Below are 22,694 nucleotides of genomic sequence, written 5' to 3'. Positions count from 1 at the left end.
TGTAACATTTTACAAATAAAAACAATTTCAAACTTTTGGTCTAACTTATCACCAAATTTGACTACGTCATGCGTGGCCAGATGAAGAACTGAAAGCTTAACAATTGTTATTAATACAAAATAATATTTATTGTAATATTAAAGGATGCCTTTCACTTCCTGTGTTGGACCAGAGGGTAGGGAACCACTGCACTTTATTATGATAATATTTTATTTAGTCATTTAGACTATTATTTTGATTATCGTCATTATTTATGATTTTAATAAAATCTTTTAATCCATAAATAAACAAATAATTCACCGAGTAGTCACTGACATCTTGCTGTTACTTGGATACACTGGTACGGCACTTAACCCTGTTGGATATTTATGCAATTTGATGGAAGAAAAATATTGACTTCCAACCATATCTCAATTCACATCAAAAAACCCCAAGCAGCAATCCATGTGGAATGCCTCGCAGTTAAGTAAGAATGAGAGGAAAATAAAACCACTCACCCACTCAAAATATAAACCTGATGGTTAAACATTACAAACTTGAATCAGAACAATTTTTTTTGCTAGCCCTCCAGAAATCTCCCTTGCATCAGAACAATTTTTTTTCTTAGCCCTACTGAAATCTCCCTTGCATCAGAATAAGTTATTTTCTTAGCTCTACTGAAATCTCCCTTGCATCAGAATAACTTATTTTCTTAGCTCTACTGAAATCTCCCTTGCATCAGAATAACTTATTTTCGTAGCTCTACTGAAATCCCCCTTGCATCGGAACAATTTATTTTCTTTGCTCTACTGAAATCTCCCTTGCATCAGAATAACTTATTTTTTTAGCTCTACTGAAATCTCCCTTGTATCAGATCTACTGAAATCTCCCTTGCATCAGAATAACTTATTTTCTTAGCCCTACTGAAATCTCCCTTGCATCAGAACAATTTATTTTCTTAGCTCTACTGAAATCTCCCTTGCATCAGATCTACTGAATCTCCCTTGCATCAGAATAACTTATTTTCTTAGCCCTACTGAAATCTCCCTTGCATCAGAACAATTTATTTTCTTAGCTCTACTGAAATCTCCCTTGCATCAGAACAATTTATTTTCTTAGCTCTACTTAAATCTCCCTTGCATCAGAACAATTTATTTTCTTAGCTCTACTGAAATCTCCCTTGCATCAGAATAACTTATTTTCTTAGCTCTACTGAAATCTCCCTTGCATCAGAACAATTTATTTTCTTAGCTCTACTGAAATCTCCCTTGCATCAGAATAACTTTTTTTCTTAGCTTTACTGAAATCTCCCTTGCATCAGAATAACTTATTTTCTTAGCCCTACTGAAATCTCCCTTGCATCAGAATAACTTATTTTCTGAGCTCTACTGAAATCTCACTTGCACCAAAACATTTTATTTTGTTAACCCAACTGAAATCGCACTTGCACCTGAACAATTTATTTTGTTAACCCAACTGAAATCTCACTTGCTTTGTTATCTTGTTTCGACTAGGGCCAAATCATAACCTCTGACACCCAAACCTCTCATGTGTACGACGAGGACATCGTAGCAGCTGTGCGTAGACAAAGTTGAATTGGATGATAGAGGTTAGGCAATTCTAAATTTAGAATGACGTCATCAAATATTAAGTCATTACAAAAAGAAAGTAAAAGAACCAGGAAATGTTCTCTGTTTAATTGTTGTCTCTTTTTATTTTAAAACAATAATTTATTAAATCTAATATAATAAAAAAATCTTTTAAAAACATTTACCCTCAGCTAGTGATAATAAATTGTGGTTTCTCTTTCAACACGCAACTAGACTTAAAGACAAAAGTTTTGAGTTTTTAAGTAATTTGAATTTAAACAAAAGATTTGAACGTGTTAAGTACAATTGTAAGATTTAGTACACAGCTCTGCCAAATAAAAATAAAACATCTTTTAAATACATGGCGTACATAAGTCATAAATGTCATCATCTTCGACATGTAGAAGTGGTCATACAAATTTGAATTTTTCTTATGTGTATTTGATGATACATTGGTTGATACATGGATGCTTGCATGGCTTCATTCTAAGCCATTACTATTTCTGTCATATTTTTTCTCTTATATTTTGACATTTGACCAGGGGCCTTATACTCGAAAATTTAACTAAAGATAATTTTAGTGTTCCATTCATCCATTGGTCAATCACTAAAATTGATTTTAAATTTAGTTTTGTTGTCCAATCATATTACTGTATTTCTTAAAATCTGGATTTTATCTTAATTAAGTTTTTGAGAATAAGGCCCCAGATCATTATTACATGCTTTAAGTCAAATGGTACTTGCGATAGTGGCGTCAAAATCTGATAACCTTTTGTTCTGGACTTAATGTACCGGAGACATTGCATCTCAAATTGGTGGTGCAAATAGAATTGTCAACGATATTCGTTGGCTAGAAACTCTGTAACAGTTCTTCCTTGCATGAATTATGCGTTCCATGATCGTGTGAAGATAAAAAATACTTATTCCATTTCTGGCATCGTCGATGAGGTCTATACGCTTATCTTACATGTAGCACCATTGAATAGCATCAGAATATCATTTGAAGTCTTTGAAGGCAAAATAACCACCACGAATAATACTTTGAATAACGAAGATGATTGTCTCATATTTTTGACGGTAGTTGATTTAAGAAAGTCTTGTGACGTCGTAAATGTATCACTTAATATTACAATGTTACACAAGCCAAAGAAAAGTGACATATACTCCACATAAACAGTATACGGAACACAAAGTTGACAAGACGTTCAGCCATTTCCTGAATGTTATGTAAAATTTGGTGACAGGCGAATATATTTATTTAACAAGATTGTATATTAATAGGCTGTTTTTATGTAAGATTTTTTTAAATATCCTTGCGTACACGTAGAGAAACGCCATAGAGGGTAACAGAGAAGGTCTATTTTTAGTTACAAATTTGTAAAATCGTCGGTACACGTTGTGTCATTTTTTGTTTTATAATAGAAACACGTCACCAGATTTGTCACATGACTTTTTTTTGCATATTGTTAAAATTTCTTTCTAAATTCGGTTTCAGTGACTAACAATCTGAAGCAGTCTTTGCTTCTATTTTCGGAGTACTGGTCAAACGTTGGATTAAAGAAAAACTATTGAAGGATTAAGGATTACAATATGTCTCCACCAACGTACGATCCAAATATAAAACAGGATACCAAAATACAGGTATGTAGATCTTTTCTACACAAAAATTGTTGCAATAATCGAATTTTCAGTGATGGACACCATTGAAGGATTGAAGGCATTGTGAGTCAGACGTCTGTGGTTCCTGCAATTCCACTTAAACTATGTCTTTGATTACGTCACTTACCGGAATTGCGAAATTGCAGGAACCACAGACATTTGACTGAAAATTGTTGCTTTCTTTGTCCCCGATACACATACTTTTTTTTTAGAAAACTCTTCACAATCCCCTTAATAGACGATGATTGCTGTTACTGGTATTCCGAAGTTCAGAACGGTCTATATTCTCTTTTGAAATCTCAAAAAGGGCTCTATCTTGTCCAAATGTCTCAAATCTGTTGTCGTCGTAACTGACCTAACCATTCAGCCACAATGAAGATCTCAATATTTTTAAAAGAGTAGTACCCGCCTTAAATTATAGGTTGAAGTCTAGGACTTTTGTTCAACAAAAGTTATTGTACTTGAAAATCTTTCAGATACCGGAACAGGACCTGAAGAAACCAGAAAAACTCGAATTCCAACCCTCAGACAAAGAGAACGAGAATGACTTGAACGCCGAGAAAGAAGCTGAAGATGCTAAACATGCCAAGAAGATTGAGAAGCAACAAGTGAAGATCGTGAGGAAGCAGTTGAAACATGAACGGAAGCAGGACAAACGGGAGTATAAGCTGAAGCTAGCCCAGTGTAAGATGTTGGTACGAGACCGAGTTGGTGGAGTAAGAAAGAGATGTACCTGGTTAGTTATACTCGGTGTTGCTGTGATTATTACTGCTGGTATACTCGGTATTTTCGCTATTAAACAACATTTTACCGCTGTACATAAACAGGTGCGTGTTTTCTGTATATACTGGACCGTTACATGACTTACTAAAAGATACCGAATGGTTATATAAAGGAAATAATTCCGACTTCATCTTAATTGATACAAGTTCCAATACCGCGTAAATTACGATTGAGTCTTATGCTTCAGGCGTTGATCGTTCAAATTCTGGTGAATAGTTTACATTTTCCATAACCTTCACTGTGCCAATGGACCCTTCACGGCGACCAAATTCACCTGGAATAATATTTGCGATGGTTTCTCATCATGTTGGTTGATGGATACTCGGATTTAATATCCTTATCAGGGCATACAGTTTTGGAAATGGATGCTATCTTTGCAAAAAAAAAAAATAATAACTGAACAGGAACATTCGTCAGCTCAAATACTCGCAAGAATTGACTTTTTATTTCAGGTTTTCAAACACCAAGCAATCATCAATGGAAGAGCTTACCCAGAACTAGTTGAAGTAGACTACGATAGAAAATTAATTACTATCAAAAACGCTCGATCAGGAATTATCTACCCTGCCGATATACTCATGGATTACAAGCAGGTAATAGGTTTTCTTAAGTGCTCTCTCGTTTTGGTATGTACAAATGTGAACAGTATAGATCATTGGTTCCCAATCAGGGTTACCAGCTCAGCAAACACCATTGAGGGTACATGGAAGACATTTTGAACAATTCTAAATAGAATTTTTTTTAGAATACCAACCAAATATTCGAACAAGTCTATCGTGTGAGGGATGAATCCAAAAGCTTTCAACTTATGAATGTTCTTTCTGTATTTTGTCTTGTTTTTTGGAGTGTCTGTACATGTCTTCTTTAACCATAAAGTTGACACAGGACTGACTGTCTTGCTCATTTGTTGTCAACCATTTATTACAGTTAGTAGTAGCATACAGAGATCTCAACACCAATACGTGTTATATTGATAAACTTAAGAAACCATTCGATAAAACCTTGAAAGATATCGCTAAGGTAAAACCCTAATATTAACAGTTTTATGACTTGATTTGAAACCTATGCGTTTAAAAATGATTTAAAAAGAAGATATGGTCACAGGTAAACTCAAAGTCACCATAGTACTATATTGCACATTTTACATACAGCGTACACGAAAGTTGTATAAAGTCTGGAGTCCCATTAAGAACAGACAAGGTCTCCTGATATTCAGGATTGGACAATGTTTGGATTTCCATTGGGATCGAAAAGTTCCCCATTGTACATTGTTATGTTTCTTAAAATTAGTCAGCATGTAAGTACAACAGTGATTGATCACCTAACCGAACGGTCGATAGAATGATATTCAGATGTTCAAGAATGGACGATGTCTAGCTAGAGATTAGGGTGATTGAAGAGTAATAAGTTACTATTCAATATAAGGCACTGGCACAGGGTTAAAGTTATGTTTACAATAATTGTGATGCTAATATGCAATGAACTAAATCAAAGAAGATCATAACGGTTATCCTATAAATCTTCTTGGACCTAATAAAGAAATTCATAATACTTATAATCTACATTTACGGAAATAAAATAGAGTAAGTTCTCTGATTTCCATCAAATGGAAGTATAAGACTAACTGATCACTATATCCATATATGGCGTATTCTAATATTCCAGAAACAGAAAGTAAAACCAATTGATATGAGACGAGTTATACCAAGTAGGGAACCAATTGAACCAGGTTTAGTCAGACGATTTGCTGGAGATTTGATTGAGAAACACTGCCATGATATCCCAGCTTTCTGGATAGTTGATATTAAACACGATATTATACCTCTAGAATTGGGTATGTACTGATGATAACATTTTTAAATGCAGTGGATTCGCTTACTTTCCTCTAATTTTGGAAAGTTAACTACCTTTCTTCGATCAGTTGTCATGATCAGAATTTCGCAAGCATTTCAGCGGGTTCACTTCTTTTTCTCCTCATACGCCTGAATTGAATATGTTCGTGTTGTGTTAAGACTTTTATTCGTTCCAGTTTTCAGCAGCTTTATACTTGGCCTGGGTTTTTTCTTTTAAACCAGCTTTTATATCCACACTGATGCATTAAGCAATTAAGATTTGATGCGTAAGCTCTGTCTTCTCAAACAAAATCATGCCAAAGCACGTTCTTCACGGGTCTGAAGTACACATTTTTCGGATTTCAAATTTCAGATCTTTCAAAAGCTATCAATTTAACTTAAAAGTCGTACCACAAAAAGTTATACTTTTCATTTCAGCACCAAGACCAGATGCCCCTGTACCAGTTCCACCAGTAGCTCCTGGTCCCGGCCCTGCACCGGAACCCGAAATTTAAAATACAACCAAGCACTGTTCATCGTCTACTATTCTTAACTTCTGATCAAAATTCGCAAGTTATACCAAAATATTCAAAATATTTAAATTACTTCAACCTTCTCACAGAATTATGTTTGATGAAATCTTAAAGAAAATAAAATTTGATTTTGAATTGTCTTAGTCATTTAAATCTCGTTATTCGCCATTTGTCAGCATAAAAATATGGTAACAAGAGCACAAAGAATTGAAAATATTTCGCTCTCCATTCCACTATACATTTGGTCTTCATTTACAAGTGATATCAGACTTGATTCGATTGAATGATGGGATGTTAACCCATTTTTTTTTTAGATTTGAGCAATTTAGCAAAGCAACTCAACGCGAAGTTATCACAACAATCTCTAAATGACCTTATAAGACCTTTATTCAATTTTGAAAACGATTTCTGGTCTGGTAACTTCAATATGAACCTAGCGTATTTCAAATGAAGTTGTTGTTATCTAAGTAAACATTGATTATTAGTTCAGGCCTTTGGTCACCAGTCACCATCTTGAAACCTATAGGGGTTGTTAAAATATTATTAGTTTTAAAAGAATGTGTATTGTGGTTGAAGTATGGAAATGCATACTTGGACTACAACTACTGTGGTGCTTGCGGTGTGGTTATAAAAATCAACGTGTGTGCAACTTGCTTTTGTATTTTACGTATGGAAAATGATCCTGCCTAAGCATCATCACTTGAAATTGACTACATGACAAAATCTTACATGGATCATGGTTTGATCCTTTTGTGATCAGTACAGATATTGTTTTAATAATTTGATGTTATACAACCACCTTAACATGATTTTGGTCGGGGTCCAACATAGTCTCACCCGCCTCAGTGTTATCAAATCAACTTGAAACCCCATAGTCTCGACATCAACTAGTAATAAAGGCAGCTCAAACGATGCATAAATATTATTTTAAGCAGGTTTGGTTGTGATATCAGCCTCTTCAAACTCTTCTGACCTGGCCATCAACTCCTTGTTGTCTCTGCACAGGTTGGTTTACTGTTCCGAAGTGTCCATACTTAAATCCCCTGTATTTTTAAACTTAGCAAACACCCTTACCTGGTATCTTTGTTGTCTGTGTAGAGGATGGTTTTATGTTCCGCTCTGTCCATACTTTAGTCTCTATCTTTTCAAATCCACTTTTCAAAACATCAAAACGGGCAGTCAAATTCAAATTGAATTCACAAATCATCATTTGAAGACCCAGCCTGTAATTCAATAAAATAATGAGTCAATGAAGCCTTGTGCATCAAATGCCGATTCAAACCTCATGATGTGATTATGTCGCTAATATTTCTAACAAACAATCGCAAAAAAGCGTTTCATACTTATTTTAAAGGCACTCTTGGCATATCTGATACACCGTAAATATGCCCTCGCTGTCCCCAAGCCCATCCCTTCTAACAATAGTAAGCTCTTATCGATTAAAATGAGTTTAAGAAGCCGTAATAATTGATAATTATATAGGAGTAAGACAGGGCGACGTCTTGCCTCATTACACTTTCTATAGAGTGTACAAATGAAATTGACAATCGTGAAAATTGGGATACATTTTGTTATATTGTAAATTGCATAGCCGTCGGCTATGGCGGATAGTGTAGAGAGTGTAAAATATGCCTTTCTATGATTCATTGAAAGAAACCAATGTGCAAAGATTTGCCGTTCCATCCTGTTCTTGAATCTTATTGTCTTATTCCCAACTTTCCTGCAAAAATGTTTTAGTACATAATATCGCTTGATCAGTGAATTGAAGGTGCACCCAGGACCTGCCCGACCAACAGATAGACCGATTTTACTATAAATTGCTACAGTTTGCCTGTCAATACTAATAGTAGGGTTTCACAAACCATATTAACTGAACATGTCATTAGGCCACTGGGCATGAAGCCAGTAATTCTAAATTATAGAAACACTACAATTTCATTTAAAACCCTTTAATTTTAATAAGAGGAAAACACATGGGTGGTTTCACATCCATTTCTTTGTTTTCGGGACATTGTTCGCGATGGTTTTTAAAGCAGATACCGCAGTTGTTTGTAGAACAACGAAAATACTTAATTCTATACATTGATCCTTTCTTTTGGGCTATTTCTACATTCTACTATCTAGGCTGCCGATAGCTACGTTTCATCACCTGTTTGGCCAGCTATGGGGTCAACAATCGAGAGTCCTGGGTCTTGAATCATGAATATTTCTTGCTTTGAAGAGAAGTCGAATCAATCAGGCTGTAAACAAACTCGCTTCCTTATCTTTAATACCGTACATGCTATAGAGTCGCTTACCATTTCGTTGACCTTGAATTGATCTAGGTTTGGCAATGTTTCATTTGATTTCGATCAAAGGTTTAGCTTTTATTCTAAAAATAGTTGATGAATGTAAGTGAAAATGTTCATCATCTGTAAATGAGCCTTGAATTTGTACAGGTTTTTTTATTGATTAAGATGACTGATTTATATTTTGTTGACAAAATAAATGATAGCGATCAATTGTGATCCCCAGTGACACATGACTATGTATGTCCTTGAGGGGAATGTGTAAATCTAAGTTAACCAGATAATTTGAATCTGGTGACTGTTTAAAGTAACAATGTTGTCTGTACCAATCCGAGTTATTCCCAGTTCATCTAATTTCATTAAAGTCGACAAATAACCGTAAGGATGATATCGTTCTTGAGTATGAAAGTCTGTTGGTGTGTTGCTAGAAACACCATATTATACGACTGTCAACTTACAGGTTGTGACATATAATGTGACTAGTGCCAATTCGGGGTTTGTTCAATGCAAATTTTAAGTACTCTGATCTTTTTATTTACGATTTCTGATCAATTTTGCAGATATTATTCCAACTAGTTCTATGTATTAATTGACAGATAAATTGAGATATTTTTGCCTTTTGATGCTGTTTCTGTAAATCCGTAATTATTTTATGTGGAAAAGTGTATATATAAGAAACACGAAAGGATTTCAACAAATATTATCGGGAGGATGTGAGGGTAGCAATGAGGGTGGTTTAAAGTTTTGGGTCGTGCATTTCTAACCGTTTCTTTAAACACGAATGCACCTTATACTATCTTGAACATGAGAAGTCAACAAAGTGTCTCCGGTCAGGTACAGGGGATATTTTCAATACAATTGATTTTAAACAAATTGTGTTGCCACGGATTACAGTGTATATAAATATATAGCTCCCACTCGCAATCAATGAATGATATCAAATAGTCACTGACCTCTACGGGCACCGATTGCTGGTGATTGTTGGTTTTACAGGGGGAAAAGAGTAGCATTTGTCAGACAATGCTCTCTCCTCTGGAACACTTAGGCTTTTCAACTCGGCATCGCGGCATCGCTCTCGATGAGTGCACATAATGTGAGTTTGTTTTCTCAGAAATTACATGACTAATTTCGGTTTTACATATTTTTTTATACAATATTGTCGTCTAGAAACTACACATATATCGTTCAGATAGGATGGTGGTCTGAAAAGCCGGACATTGAAAAAATCGAGTACAATAGATTTTCAAGCTGATGGTTAAGAGCTAAAGACACACCTTTTGAAAACGGTCGTAAGAAAATAATCTGTATCGAAACCAACATGAGTTGTTTTTCAACAAGACAACTATATAATATGACTATGTTTGCAGACCTCATGGACTTTGATTCTAGGGCAACCAAGCTGAGCAAGACCACTGACGCCCGGAAATGGATTAACAATAACGAAAGGTCGAAATTGTTATGAAATTTAGAACACCCATACTATTGTTTGCACATGTTTTGAAATAGCATACAGTCTCCTTTCAAAGGTCAATTTTGCGATGTTATGCTTCACTGAAGCTTTGTTCAAGCTCGCGTATTAACTTGGTAATCCTGTCGATGCATACGATGATAATGCAATTAAGTATCCCGAGACTCCAGTTGTGAAATGTCATGTTTGTTATGAAATTCAGCATCCCCGGATCTAAAATAAACAATTAGATTATTAAATACAGGAAGTGGAGAGTTAATAAGGTTAGAATAAACTTATCAGGGGTTAAAATAAGTGGCACCGATCAGTCGCAGGGGATTTTATTTAGTAACTGTCGCAGATGGTGTTTGTAGTATTGTTTCGTGGATTAAAGTTCTGAGAACAATTACATGAAGAACGAACTATCAAGAAGAAATTCGATAGCATGAAATAACATCATAGTAGGTTATTCTCTGGATAATAATTTATAGTTAGGTGATGCTTATCAAACCAGATTCAAATAAAATGGAATATTACGCCCTAAACTGCACCTGATTCGTCCCAACGGGTCACAAAATGCAGGGAAATGAGGCTCGATCTTTTTTTGTTTGAATTTACTTGAAATGGTAGCTTAAAGGACACGCCATTAAAAAACATTTCGAAGTTCTCTCTTTATTTTACCATCAAAATTCTTTTAGAATTCTTAATCGACGTAACATTGAAATGGTAGTCGATATTTCACGAGATTTTGTTCTATTTCGAATGATTTGAAAGATGACATGTTTATTATAGCTTTAAACAACTGTCTGGAACATTCCAACTTCGAGAAAAATGTGAAAATTGCTTTCAAGTTACGAAACTTGTGTGCAAAGTTGTTGAAGGTTTTCTTTTGGGCTTTTTGTGTTTCGTAATCGAATTGAATCAAGTGAAAAAGTACGAAACAATGGCTAAGCAGTTTTTGTGTACTACGTCATTTAATCTCTAAACCAAAATACCAAAACCGAAAGGTGTATTTGTTAATGAAATAGTTCGTTTTATTTTTAGTTTAATTTAAGATTTATCAAAGATTTTGGGTATTTGTTGTTTGGAGTCGATTCAAAAGATAATATTTGATTTGGGGAGAGGGGTACGGGAGTTGATAGGATTCCAACATCGGGGGTCGAACTTCGGTAAACACCGCCGGTGAAGATGTTTATTGGCCCCCAAGTCAATGATGTACCTGATAATGTTGAGAGTGAAGCTGTTCGATTGTTAAACTTTGACTCTTGTCAACATTTTGAATTTATACAAATAGTTAATGAGTTGGTTCTAAACAAATTCAGATGCACTTTTCAAGGTTGAAATGGTTTATTTGTTGTGGTCGGTAGTAAATTTACAGATGCTGGCGGGGGTGACAAAACATGCTCATTCTTTCGAAACACTTGATGCCACTATTCGATTAAAGTTTTCAGCTTGTGGATTCCATATCTGAGAGTTGTAACATCTGATGAGCTGTTGCGACATTTTAATAAAGTACATCCCTAATCAGAAAGCTAGTTAATTTTCTTAAACTCCATGCGTGTGAGCAAGGTTAGAGGATTTTGAGTAGGAGCGAAAGAGTCAAGTAGAATATTCTGCTGCGGAGTAGTTTCTCTGTTACCAATGCAAATCTTTTGAATATCAGATGATGAGGTTTGATATTAGGCCTACATTCTCAAATATTCCTAACGAACAAAAACTTTTGGATTTCTTTGTGAGGATTTGGTGAGAAACTGTCAGGTTTTTATGATTCTGGATTCAAGTAAACACAAAAACGTCTTAAAGGAGGCTTTAATACTATTTAAAAAGATTTAATTTTCTGCAGTTGAATAGATTAAGGGTCAATATCTGACCTCTACACTTGAAAGGTCACATAAGAGCAAGGGATTAGACTTTGTAGGATTAAAAACATATCTTTAAGGACAGGGCGGTTCAGGGGAGGATTTTTATATCTGATTGTGCATTGTGTGTGAAACTCATTGATAATGAAAGGGTTCATCTTGAAAATTGTTAATAATATAATATTAGACGGTGAACGTTATGCCAAAAGGTCTTTATTTTGAAAACTTCCCGCCATAATTGCATTACGAACTGACATTGACATTTGAGGTATTCTTGAAGGGACACCATGCTTAAATTAAAACTTTTCAGGAGCTTCAACCGCAAACAGGTATTTTTGCAGTCACTACCCAATATGAAAATTGTTATTTCGAATGCATGAATTTTTTTTAGATCTTCTTTGACGTTTTCAACCCCGATCCCCTTGAATATAGCCATCTATTTCAAGAATCGATGATCATCTGCATTGTGTTGTCTTCTGACCATTTGACCCCAGGTCATCTCAAATCAATAGGGATTACCATTCAACACTTTCAAACGTTTTCAAAGACATGACTTCTATTTCCTTTATATCCTTTCGATATCCAAACCACTTCCAGAATCCTTGGCAATGACAGAAAAACGAGACGCTGTTTGTGACAATAAGATTTTAAATTCAGATCTTGTCATGCCTTCAAAACTGTTTTCCACACTAGTGACATTCCCTTGTTATAGCTATCTTTTCTATGAGGCAATCAGATTGTACAATTCATGTATCGGGAATACCTTCTATTTGTACCAACCATACGTCTGAGTTTGTTGTAATTCCAGAAAAAAATTATTAGATGATGATGTCAAGTACCATTGATGTTGCAAGGCAAACGGTTTTTGCGATTTGCAAATATCTAATTGATGCAAATACAAATTTTTAGGTTCAATACTGTCTTTTGAATTTTATAAAATAATCTCTTAACTCCTGTAAAATTCCATATTTTGTGTTTAAAATATTGTTGACGTAGAGAATTATTGAGATTTGAGAAATTCAAATTTTATTTGAGATTTATATAGCGTGATTATCCATTTCTTGACATATATCAAAACGGTATCATCACATGATTTAAAACACAATAGCATTTGGAGAGGATATCGAACATACTTTATTAACAACCTCTTCAACACTATTTCACCAGAGATATTGAAAGAGTGACAAGACGACAAGCTACTTGAGATGTTAATATAAAAATAATAGAAAACTTAACACATGCACATGTTCTGCACCTGCATCCGCACGATCATGATTTTAACCCTTTGAGCGTCATTAGTCACTAATAACAGGATATCATATTTTAATATTTTATTCAAATCTCATCTGATTCTCACTTTCGCATACACGTCGAGCACGACATACACGTGCCTAAGAGGGTCAGTGTCAACATCCCAATTCTTATTATCAGCTAATTTATGTGTGAAAATTCAAATGTCCAGAGAAAATTTTAATCAATTTTGGTCTATAAAAACTAATCTGCTCATCATAAACAAATCTGGACATGATCCTGCACACGAAATGCATGTGCGTTGACGATAAATCTGCCACTTTAAACCTGTCATCGGATTTCGCACTTAATATTGTCTACATTTAATGTTTACATTGGTAGATAAGATATTCATCAGCATGCACCGCGCATGAACGCACAAGGTCACGTACGGACCACTGTTTGCACTTTTTAATCAGAAAAATCGACTTTTGTGTGCGTGAGTTTTATCACCATTATCACCCTTGAATCTGTATCATCATAAAAACCATCGGCAACTGTTTCAAAAATAAAATGATAAAATTGTGAAAGAGCCCCGCCTTAATAAACTTATAATTCTCTTTGAATGTCGGTAGATCACGTTCAGTCCGTTCTAATTAGAATTAATAATGTTTGCACAGTTCTTACGGCCTTACAATGAAATAGAAGGGGCCATTATGAAGCCCCTCGACCCGTTTGAATAGCTTGTGTGTTTATGATGTGTTTTGGAGTTTATTTGGGGGTTATTCGGCTATTAAATTGTGAGTTTAAAGTATAGAAAATGTGTTAGATTGTTAAAATGAAGTATTTCAGTCCACATTGAACCTTGTTTACAATAATATCATACGTTAATATGTTTCTTTTTTTACTTCATTTTTTTAATAAAGATTGGTTTTATAGCCCAGGGGTAAGGTTCGTGTATCGTTACTGTCTGCAGACTCAAAAGGTTTTATTCAAAATAATGTCGTTTTACTCGTAGCCCTAAAGGACTGGCGGTTACTGTACAGAGAACTGAAATAACGGTTGCATGTCCTATCATTCTGATCCTTTCTTGAGTATTACAGATAGCACCATCATTTGGGCAACCAAAATACAATAAGTTGTGAAGACAAGCTATGTTCTCGGAAACAATATTATATTTCATAGTAGGAGGTGGCTTGTGGCTTTTCCGGTAGTTACGGGAACACTTTCCGCCAATTCTGGGGCTCTCGTGACATAAAAGAAGGGACAGATACATTCCATACTCATAAAAAGGGGGCCTCTTTGCAGATATCACGGAACCAGATTATTAGAAAATCTGCTTCATTTCCAGTGGAAGTTAAAACATGCACTGATTGCAGGAACAAACAGAATTCAATCAGGTTAATGGAATTTACTTTAAAACAAATAAAATTCACTGGTTCCTGATCAATTTAATTAAATGACAAAGTAAAGGGTCTGTAAATGATGATAGGTTGGTGTAAAACGCCCTGACTGCCAATAAAATGGACTCTATATGTTATGCTCTACTATTGAAGTGGCTGTCGCTACCACTGAAGGACATTCTTACTCCTCCGAGACAAGATGTTGCGACTATCTATTGTAGAGGTCGTGCAGCTCAAGATGACATTGGTTAATTTTATTAACCAAATACATCAGCTAAAGGTCGATAACAGATTATAAAGAAAGTAAAAACACCAATAAAGTCCGTTTGTCACAATACATTTTCACCAACCGGCAGATAAGTGAGATTCAAATATTGATACAAAATGTCCTGCCCATGCTTCGTCTATTGACTTTAATAAATTAGATTAATGTTGTATTTGTCTAGAGGTCTCTAATATCAGGGAGATGTCCAGTTTGAGTGAAGTCTGATATTGACTGGACATTGTTACAGATCAAATCAAATATGGACACTTGGACAATAATAGATAATGTACTCATAGCAATTTTTTCTAATAAATTTGATTGAGTGAAGTGATTGAATTCGTATTTGTTCATGAATTAAATAAAGTAGCATACAAGTCGTACATGTCGACCTCAATGTCGAACCATTTGATTCAGTCCTTTAAATCATGTCCATCAACTATATGGGAAATTGAAACTTTTCATATGTTTCGTTTTAAGAATGCTCCATCTCTTTAATTTGGCGTAAAAGTATAAAAGATGATTTTAGCTATAGATATTTACACATAAAGTTGTGTAAAAATTTTAATTTCTTGAATCCTTGTTGTGTTAGCCCTTCAGAGTTTGTTCCAAATATATTTAGAAACACAAGACAAACCTTCAAGCAAATCAAGCAATATTTCGTCCAAGTTATATTTCTATTTTATAAAGTGAATAGTCAATGAATACAAATTATGAGACGATGCATTATAAGTCACAGAAAAGGTTTGTCAAGGTTAGCATTTATGACGTTATCTTTTCTATTTGTTTATACATGACTTGCTGATTCTGACAGAATTTTAAGATCAATAACAATATCTGTAAAGAAAACTATTCTTCTCTAAGACAAACAGCCTAAAGCAAGAATATTGCGTAAATTCCACCTTCAAATTCGTGATTAGAAATAAAACCATAATTTCACGGCTTCAAACGGATTAATAGTGACATATTTTTATTATTATATTTAGAGTTTTAATTTGTTATTATTTGTCCTTACTTCTTGCATAACAAACATGTGAATATTTCTCGTGCCTATGCTTGTCTTCAGAACTTCAAAGTGATTTTTATTAATTTTTTCTGGCACATTTAACATTATTTTCATTAACTAAAATGTTGATGTGTGACGACAAATTTGTTAGTGTTTGGTCTTACTAATTTGCATAATAATATTGAAAATATTAATTTATTGGATTACAATTAAGATTAAGTGCATGGTTGGATGCTTCAAGAGTTGAATAGAGACTAATTTGTGTGTGTTTGGTCTTAACAATTACATAATCATATTGAACAAATCATCAGTAAACCATCATTACCAATTCAAATTATCATTCTTTCAGGTACTGCCTTTTTGTTTGTTAATAACTATTGTATTATCAAATTTTGCTAAAAAATCTCATTTTATTTTTAAAATGGTATAGATAGTCGCAATCTTTTGATCGGGATATTAAGTTGCACCATTAATCATCAAATTTTGAATTATCGAATTTGTAAATGAACAGTACATCAAATTTGGCACAAATTGTTCTAACCGATTTCATAATTTGACTGCCGATAGAAACCTTCGGAATCGCATAACCGTATGACAAAAATATGGATTTATACATAAAAGCAAACTGAACACAGAGACAGATAAATAATAGTTGATAAACATGATAAGACGTTATGTCAATATGCGAGTCTTTGTTCAATACAGAATTTAGAAACGTTTTTAATTAACTATTCATTGTCATTAATCATATTTATCGCTAGATCTGTTCCTAGGTAAATATTGAGAAAGTACTGCAATTTAAAATTCACAAATCTTTCAAATCTTACCTAAATTTTATATAAAATTTATTATTTGCATTATGCATTTAATGTTTGTTCATAATTGTTGTTTGCCTTGTGTTGAGACAATATATTCAGTCAATCCAAGAATGTTACAGTCTTGATAAGGTTTTTAATTTGTCGTATAAGAGTGATATTCATATGGCATAATGTTAAAATTACGACAGAATTCGAATTAAGCTTAATCCTTAGGGAAATAAATTTTTATAACGATTTTGAATAAATAAATTGTTCAGCAATTCCCACAAGTTGAGTGGCATACTCTTGGTACGGATCTGTTTTCACCATTCTCGAGTCCAATTTATCCTGATTCAAACTAGTTTAAACTTCAATTAAATTGTTAAATGAATTAAAAATCAAGGTAAGGTTTTTGTGATGAAAATTTGAATTTTTAAAAAGGTTTTAACGATATAAAAACAGTGATGTCAGTGACAGATTACCATAGAAATGAACAACTCGTGAAGATAGGAGTGAAAAATAACAAATTTCCCAGTTTTTAGGATAAAGTTAAGTGTTTTTATTTTGATTTCGACTTCATTAAATCTTGAATAATATTATGTTTAGAAATTTCATGAAAATAAACGGTCTGAATATAGCTCCGTGGAATAAAAATACGTCTAGCCTGAATTTCAATCTTATGATAGTACATGTATTTGGAGAAGGACTGTAGCTCAATTGGCTAGAGTGCTGTTTAATGATGTCGTTGATTGGAAACATAGTTGTTCGTAACATTGGAAAGAAAATTATTTGCATGCAGTTCTAACTGAAATTATATATTTCAATAGAGTATAATGCCGCAAATAGACGGAATGTTTCGCGACTGTCTCCGTCTTTGTGGTTTTTCAATTTTCAACTCGGGTACAGCAAGAAATCGTACCTTCTCTTATTACCTCATTACCCGATTCTAACTCAACAACGGGCCTCTGTAAATAGTTAAATAAATAAAAGATTATTAGAAGCGAATAAGGCAATAAATATTAGAATTCATCGGAAAACTATTTCACGTCATATGAGCAGGTATAAGTGGTTTATGGGAAATTTTTAGTATTGATCAATCAGATTAACGATTAAACGTGGATTCCCTCAAAATATGGAATCGCTACTATCGATGTATTAACGAGCTGGAAATCCATTCGAATGCACAAGCTGTGGCAGCAGTAATTATTCGTCGGTTGATTTAACTAAGGGTACCCCTCTCGACTAGTAGCCAATTGAACAAGTAAACCGCATTGTTCACCAAGAGCATGGTTTTCTTCAAAACACTTGGCAATCATTGGTCTCATTTACAACTGGAATACTGCGGGGAATTGTTTTATTCAAACTGATCCAGCATTATCAAGTCACCATAGTTACGAAAGTAAGTAAAGTATGGTTTGAAATGAGGCCTTTTTAATATGATTTGGCAGAATATCAGTGTTCTGAGCGGTCATGATCGGCCCAAAATTATTTGGAAGGGTAACCCACCTTTAAGAATATTGACCAAAAGGATTAGCTATATATTAAGTCTATGTACATTAAAACTTAAAGGTGTATTGTTCCAGAGGTTTAAGATCTATGTAATATAATAGATATAAGCATTTAGATAAATAAAACTTATCATGAAGAATAGAATATAATGGCTTTTGGATTAGGTTTTCGTTGATGGTCCAATTGGCTTAATTTGGTGGAAAATTGGACTTTTGGCGTCGGTCAACCTTTCCAATGAAATTAAATATGGTTAACAAGTGATCTTTGACGGATGATAGGGTCCAGTTGTAGGACAGACCACTTCTCAAAGTGCAAGATTTTGTCATGTTCCAGCAAAAATGAAAGCCATGGGAACAATGCCCAGAAATAAGTTTTTCTTGCTTTTCCAAGATATATAGTGGAATTTTATGAGACAATATTGTCCTCAACCTTTAACACTAAATATTGATCAAATTCAAGACTTGCATAATATTATGCATTAAGATTAAGCAGGTGTCAAGATTATTGCATACCCAATATTAAAGTCCGACTTGAAAGCGGTGATATCCCAATTATACTTACTTTATGAAATTTATGACTCTATTAGGCTTATTAAATAATCCCGGATCATTATAGCTAAGCCCATGCAATTTGACACCTTTATAAATCCCAGTAGAAGTCAACGTCCACCATATTGCTTAATCTAAATTCTCATTAGCGCTGGGAATTTGATCGTCTGCTTTTAATTGACGCCATCTTTGATTTATGACCATTTTATTGATGAATTACAATTTCATCAGAAGTTGAAATTTCTGACAAATTACAGTTCATCTTCATCATTATTACTGCGTCATTTCCTATTGTCCAGAGCCGCCATTTTGTCCAAATATGGAACAGATTTCTAAAGCCTGGTAACCATCTATTTAAACAACCAATTAAATGACACGCGTCAAGTCATGTGACCAGGTGGTAAAGATTTGTATCTGTAAATAACCTTTGACCCCATGCCGTGTAAATTATAGTACATGCATGTGTTTCCGACATGGAACATGGAGCAATGATAATCAACGAGTTTGAATTTATTTAACGATCAGAAAAATTTCATTAAAATCCTTTAATTACATCTAGACCGCTCCATTAGTCATCCTCATGAACACATTGGGGAATTTCTATTTTGCATACTATTACTAACTGCAGAATATCGGTCCGTTCAGAAGATTTCCAATGTCCTAAAAGTCTGGATTCTTCTTAAATCGAATATTGATAAATCCTTCCTTTAATGTAAACCGGAAGCGATGTAGTGAGAAATGAAAAAAGTTTTAAATTTAATTATATTACATTATATATATTAATAGGGCGTTGAAAGAATATGTTTCTTCTCTAAATGATAAATTAAAAATATTGTTGCAAACTTGTTGCAAAATCTCTAAAAATAAACATTTGTAATACAGCTGGTTTAGTCTCGCCTGAAGATAGACCGGAAGTAATAATATGTAATTAAAACATGAGACACACTTTTTTTTACCTCCGGGGATGAAGATCTATCATATTTGATGTTTTATCAATATACGATTTGTTGATCAGTAACACGATTTAAAACAGAATATTAGGCTTCAGGCAAGTGTAATTGTTGCATGTGGATTCGGGGAACGCCCAGGTATAGGTTACTCAATGTATATTGATAATTTTGATCACAGTTTTCAAATTAAAAATGCTTTGCCGAAAGGCTTAATGAGTTAGTTATAAGCAATAGGTTTCAAATAAGAACAAAGTTTATCCCTTATCAAGTAAAAAAAAAATCAGAAGTCCTTATTTGCGTTTTTTTAAATCAATTTGTGATCGGTATCAAGTTGAATTAAGACTGGTTTCGGTCACAGAGCAATAGAGAGAGACGAAAATGTATTATGACCAACCTCGGCCCAATTATGTGCTATATGTCATTTGCGGCAACTATTGCTCTGCATTCTCAGTGTGATTCTGAAATTTGGATACGACAGAGTCTGATAAGAAAACACATCTTCAAATGGTCCATGACGCCGTGGTTTTAGCTCCCCGTGACCTAGTATAACTATATTGTACCCTATCGGTTTAATTCACAACAGGTGTGCTGTCTACCTGATTTTTTTACCTGGGGGCGGCGACGCGAATATACATCACCTTGTCACAACAAATTAATTTCACCGAATAAAACAAAAGCTTTGTGATCTCGGAGATGTTTAGGGGACGTTTAGAAAGACGTATGGGATGAATGTCGACGTTTGACATTAATTCGTACCCATTTTGCTCCAGTGTCCTGTCCCGTCACCCCATATATTATTCAAGGAGATGGTAGACTTTTTATAAACATTTCTAGAAGGTTCACATCGTGATCACATTGAAAAAACAATTGATCGTAACGGGACCCTGATTTGATAGTTTCATACCGCTTGGCCAGCCGACATATATTATAGACAAATCTTGTTTTGAAAATTTGGGATTTGTCACAGTAATGTGCAATTTGTAGATCTAATTTAGAGTTATTGGGTGTATTGTAGACATTTGCCATAAATTTAAGGCTCTGAACTGCTATTACCTTTCACCTATATCCCTTCAGTCCAGTAAGATAATATATCAAAAAGATTTTTTTTCGTTTTTCTTTAATGTTGTTTTGTTACATTGAAACACTTTCTGATTGGCTTAGATCAGCCTTCGTATGACAGGATATGAAAGCAACAAAGATTTTCAACAAATTCTAGCAATTGGTGGAAGCTGGGAAAAATACCCTGAAACATACACAGTACAGTTTGTCTACTTGGGCGCACCGTTAGTTGCCATAACCTGATCATGTTGTACTAGTATAACAAAGTTGGATCTTGTCGTCAACCCGAGAGGTCGAAATGAGAGATTTTCTAGTTGATCGCGGTAAAAAGTCTCTCTTCTTAATGAACCTATGGGTATATGAACAAGTTATTTTAATAATAAATTATTCCGCTAACGTCATTTCCTACTAATGGAGGCGCCATTGGGAGTACAGGGAGGTACAATATTGTATCATCACTTTATATTTTACAAATTTAGCAAAATGATTTTTTGTATACTAATTTTTTGCCCCAGAATGTGTCGGAATGTTCCAAATCATTGAATTTTTCGAAAATATTCTTGGAAGAACACTCACCGACGCTTTATGGTAGGCTTACGCCTTCACAGAGTTGCCGCATTTTGAATTCAGCCTCGACAGTCCCCCCATTGAGTAGACATGCCCCCTATTTGTAGGAACAAGCTATCAGTAGCAACTTAACAATAAGGGGGCAAATTCAAAAATCAGATCAGTGTATATTGTCGGTCTCTTTCACTTGTCGATAAAGTCACTATTTAAAAAATTATACGAAATCAACCAACTTGCCAACAAATCACAAAGGAATGAAATAATGGTTTAACCACCCAGAAACCTTTCTCATTAGCGTTTAAAACACGATACCTTTACACATACTTAGAGGCTTTTCAATGTTTGTGGAATTTTTTCTTAGTTTACTCAATTTGTTTTCAGCATATCAAGATATCTTCGGTTTATTAGTTTACTCAACTTCATGAACACCAAATTGTAGTCAGAATGATAGCGTGTGACGATAGGCAAGACTCAATTGTTTTCAGCTTTCCACAACGCATCCTCCTAGATTCCATACAAAGATAGGTGTCTAAAATCACTTGTTAGAAACGGTTAGTATAAAAGATTAATCCAAAGAGGCTAGCATACCTGATTTTTTAAGATTACATAATAAATACGGTGATTTGAATAATGGTTAAGCGATTTTTATAGCGGTTATAATGGATGTCATCAATGGTTATATTCCAAGGAATGGAATTGAAGAAGGTATATATAGAGAAGGATCCATCAAATCAGCACAAAATACAGATTCATTGGGATCGCCACACTGATGGTCTTCAATGTGTTTTGTCTTGTGTTTAGTTATCGAAATGGTTCCTTTAAATGCATTCTGTGACTCAATATTGAAATATTTCAATCTGATGCCAGTTTTAAACTTCAAGTGTTATCTGGAAGTTTAACCTGACACTCGGTCGGGGGTTGTCTGAACTTATTTTGGATAGAAACTTTATTTTAATTCCAGAGTCTGATTCCTAAATTATCGTATTTTATGTTGTTTATTGCTACTAAGTTATACAAGTTAATTTAATGCTTCGTAACCATCTGATAAAAAGTTAAGTTTAGAAACTTCACCACTAATATATAACAAAGGCTATAAGTTATGATTTCCCTTGAAATTCTAGCTCCGCTGTCCTGGTAAAATTTCCCTCGCTGTACCCTGCATGGCGTTGTCCTTCTTCATTATCCCACGTGGAGTAGGACGTAAAACTCCCTTTAATTCATTTTCCATTTTAAAGCCGGGAGTTCGTCAGATTTTAAGTTCTACCGGTTGATTTAATACTTCGTAGTTATCTGAAAACAAGTTAAATGCAGAAATGTAATAGCCATAATATAACTTCAGAAAGTTCCTAGCGAAGATGCATCCGAGACTGGCTCAAATCGGGTTCGTCCGCTTT

The 22,694-nt window shown here is 34.3% G+C and overlaps 1 protein-coding gene across 1 annotated transcript; it reads left to right on the top strand.

Moving 5' to 3' along the window:
• Nucleotides 1-2,750: 2,750 nt before the first annotated feature.
• LOTGIDRAFT_230875 (hypothetical protein) lies at nt 2,751-6,510 on the top strand. The gene is made up of 7 exons (XM_009051135.1): nt 2,751-2,860; nt 3,064-3,209; nt 3,704-4,054; nt 4,463-4,603; nt 4,938-5,030; nt 5,676-5,844; nt 6,281-6,510. Exons 2-7 carry the CDS (start codon nt 3,159-3,161, stop codon nt 6,355-6,357), a joined length of 882 nt encoding a protein of 293 aa, XP_009049383.1. The 5' UTR covers nt 2,751-2,860; nt 3,064-3,158; the 3' UTR covers nt 6,358-6,510.
• The last annotated feature ends 16,184 nt before the right edge of the window (nt 6,511-22,694 follow it).

This window comes from Lottia gigantea, assembly GCF_000327385.1.
Source record: "Lottia gigantea unplaced genomic scaffold LOTGIsca_16, whole genome shotgun sequence".
Taxonomy (NCBI): domain Eukaryota; kingdom Metazoa; phylum Mollusca; class Gastropoda; family Lottiidae; genus Lottia; species Lottia gigantea.
This window is presented reverse-complemented; position numbering and strand designations above follow the sequence as displayed.

Coding starts and splice junctions, on each gene's coding strand:
- LOTGIDRAFT_230875 (XM_009051135.1), top strand. CDS start 3,159: ATGTCTCCACCAACGTACGATCCAAATATAAAACAGGATACCAAAATA. Junction 3,210..3,703: donor AACAGGATACCAAAATACAG/GTATGTAGATCT, acceptor AAAATCTTTCAG/ATACCGGAACAGGACCTGAA. Junction 4,604..4,937: donor TACTCATGGATTACAAGCAG/GTAATAGGTTTT, acceptor CATTTATTACAG/TTAGTAGTAGCATACAGAGA.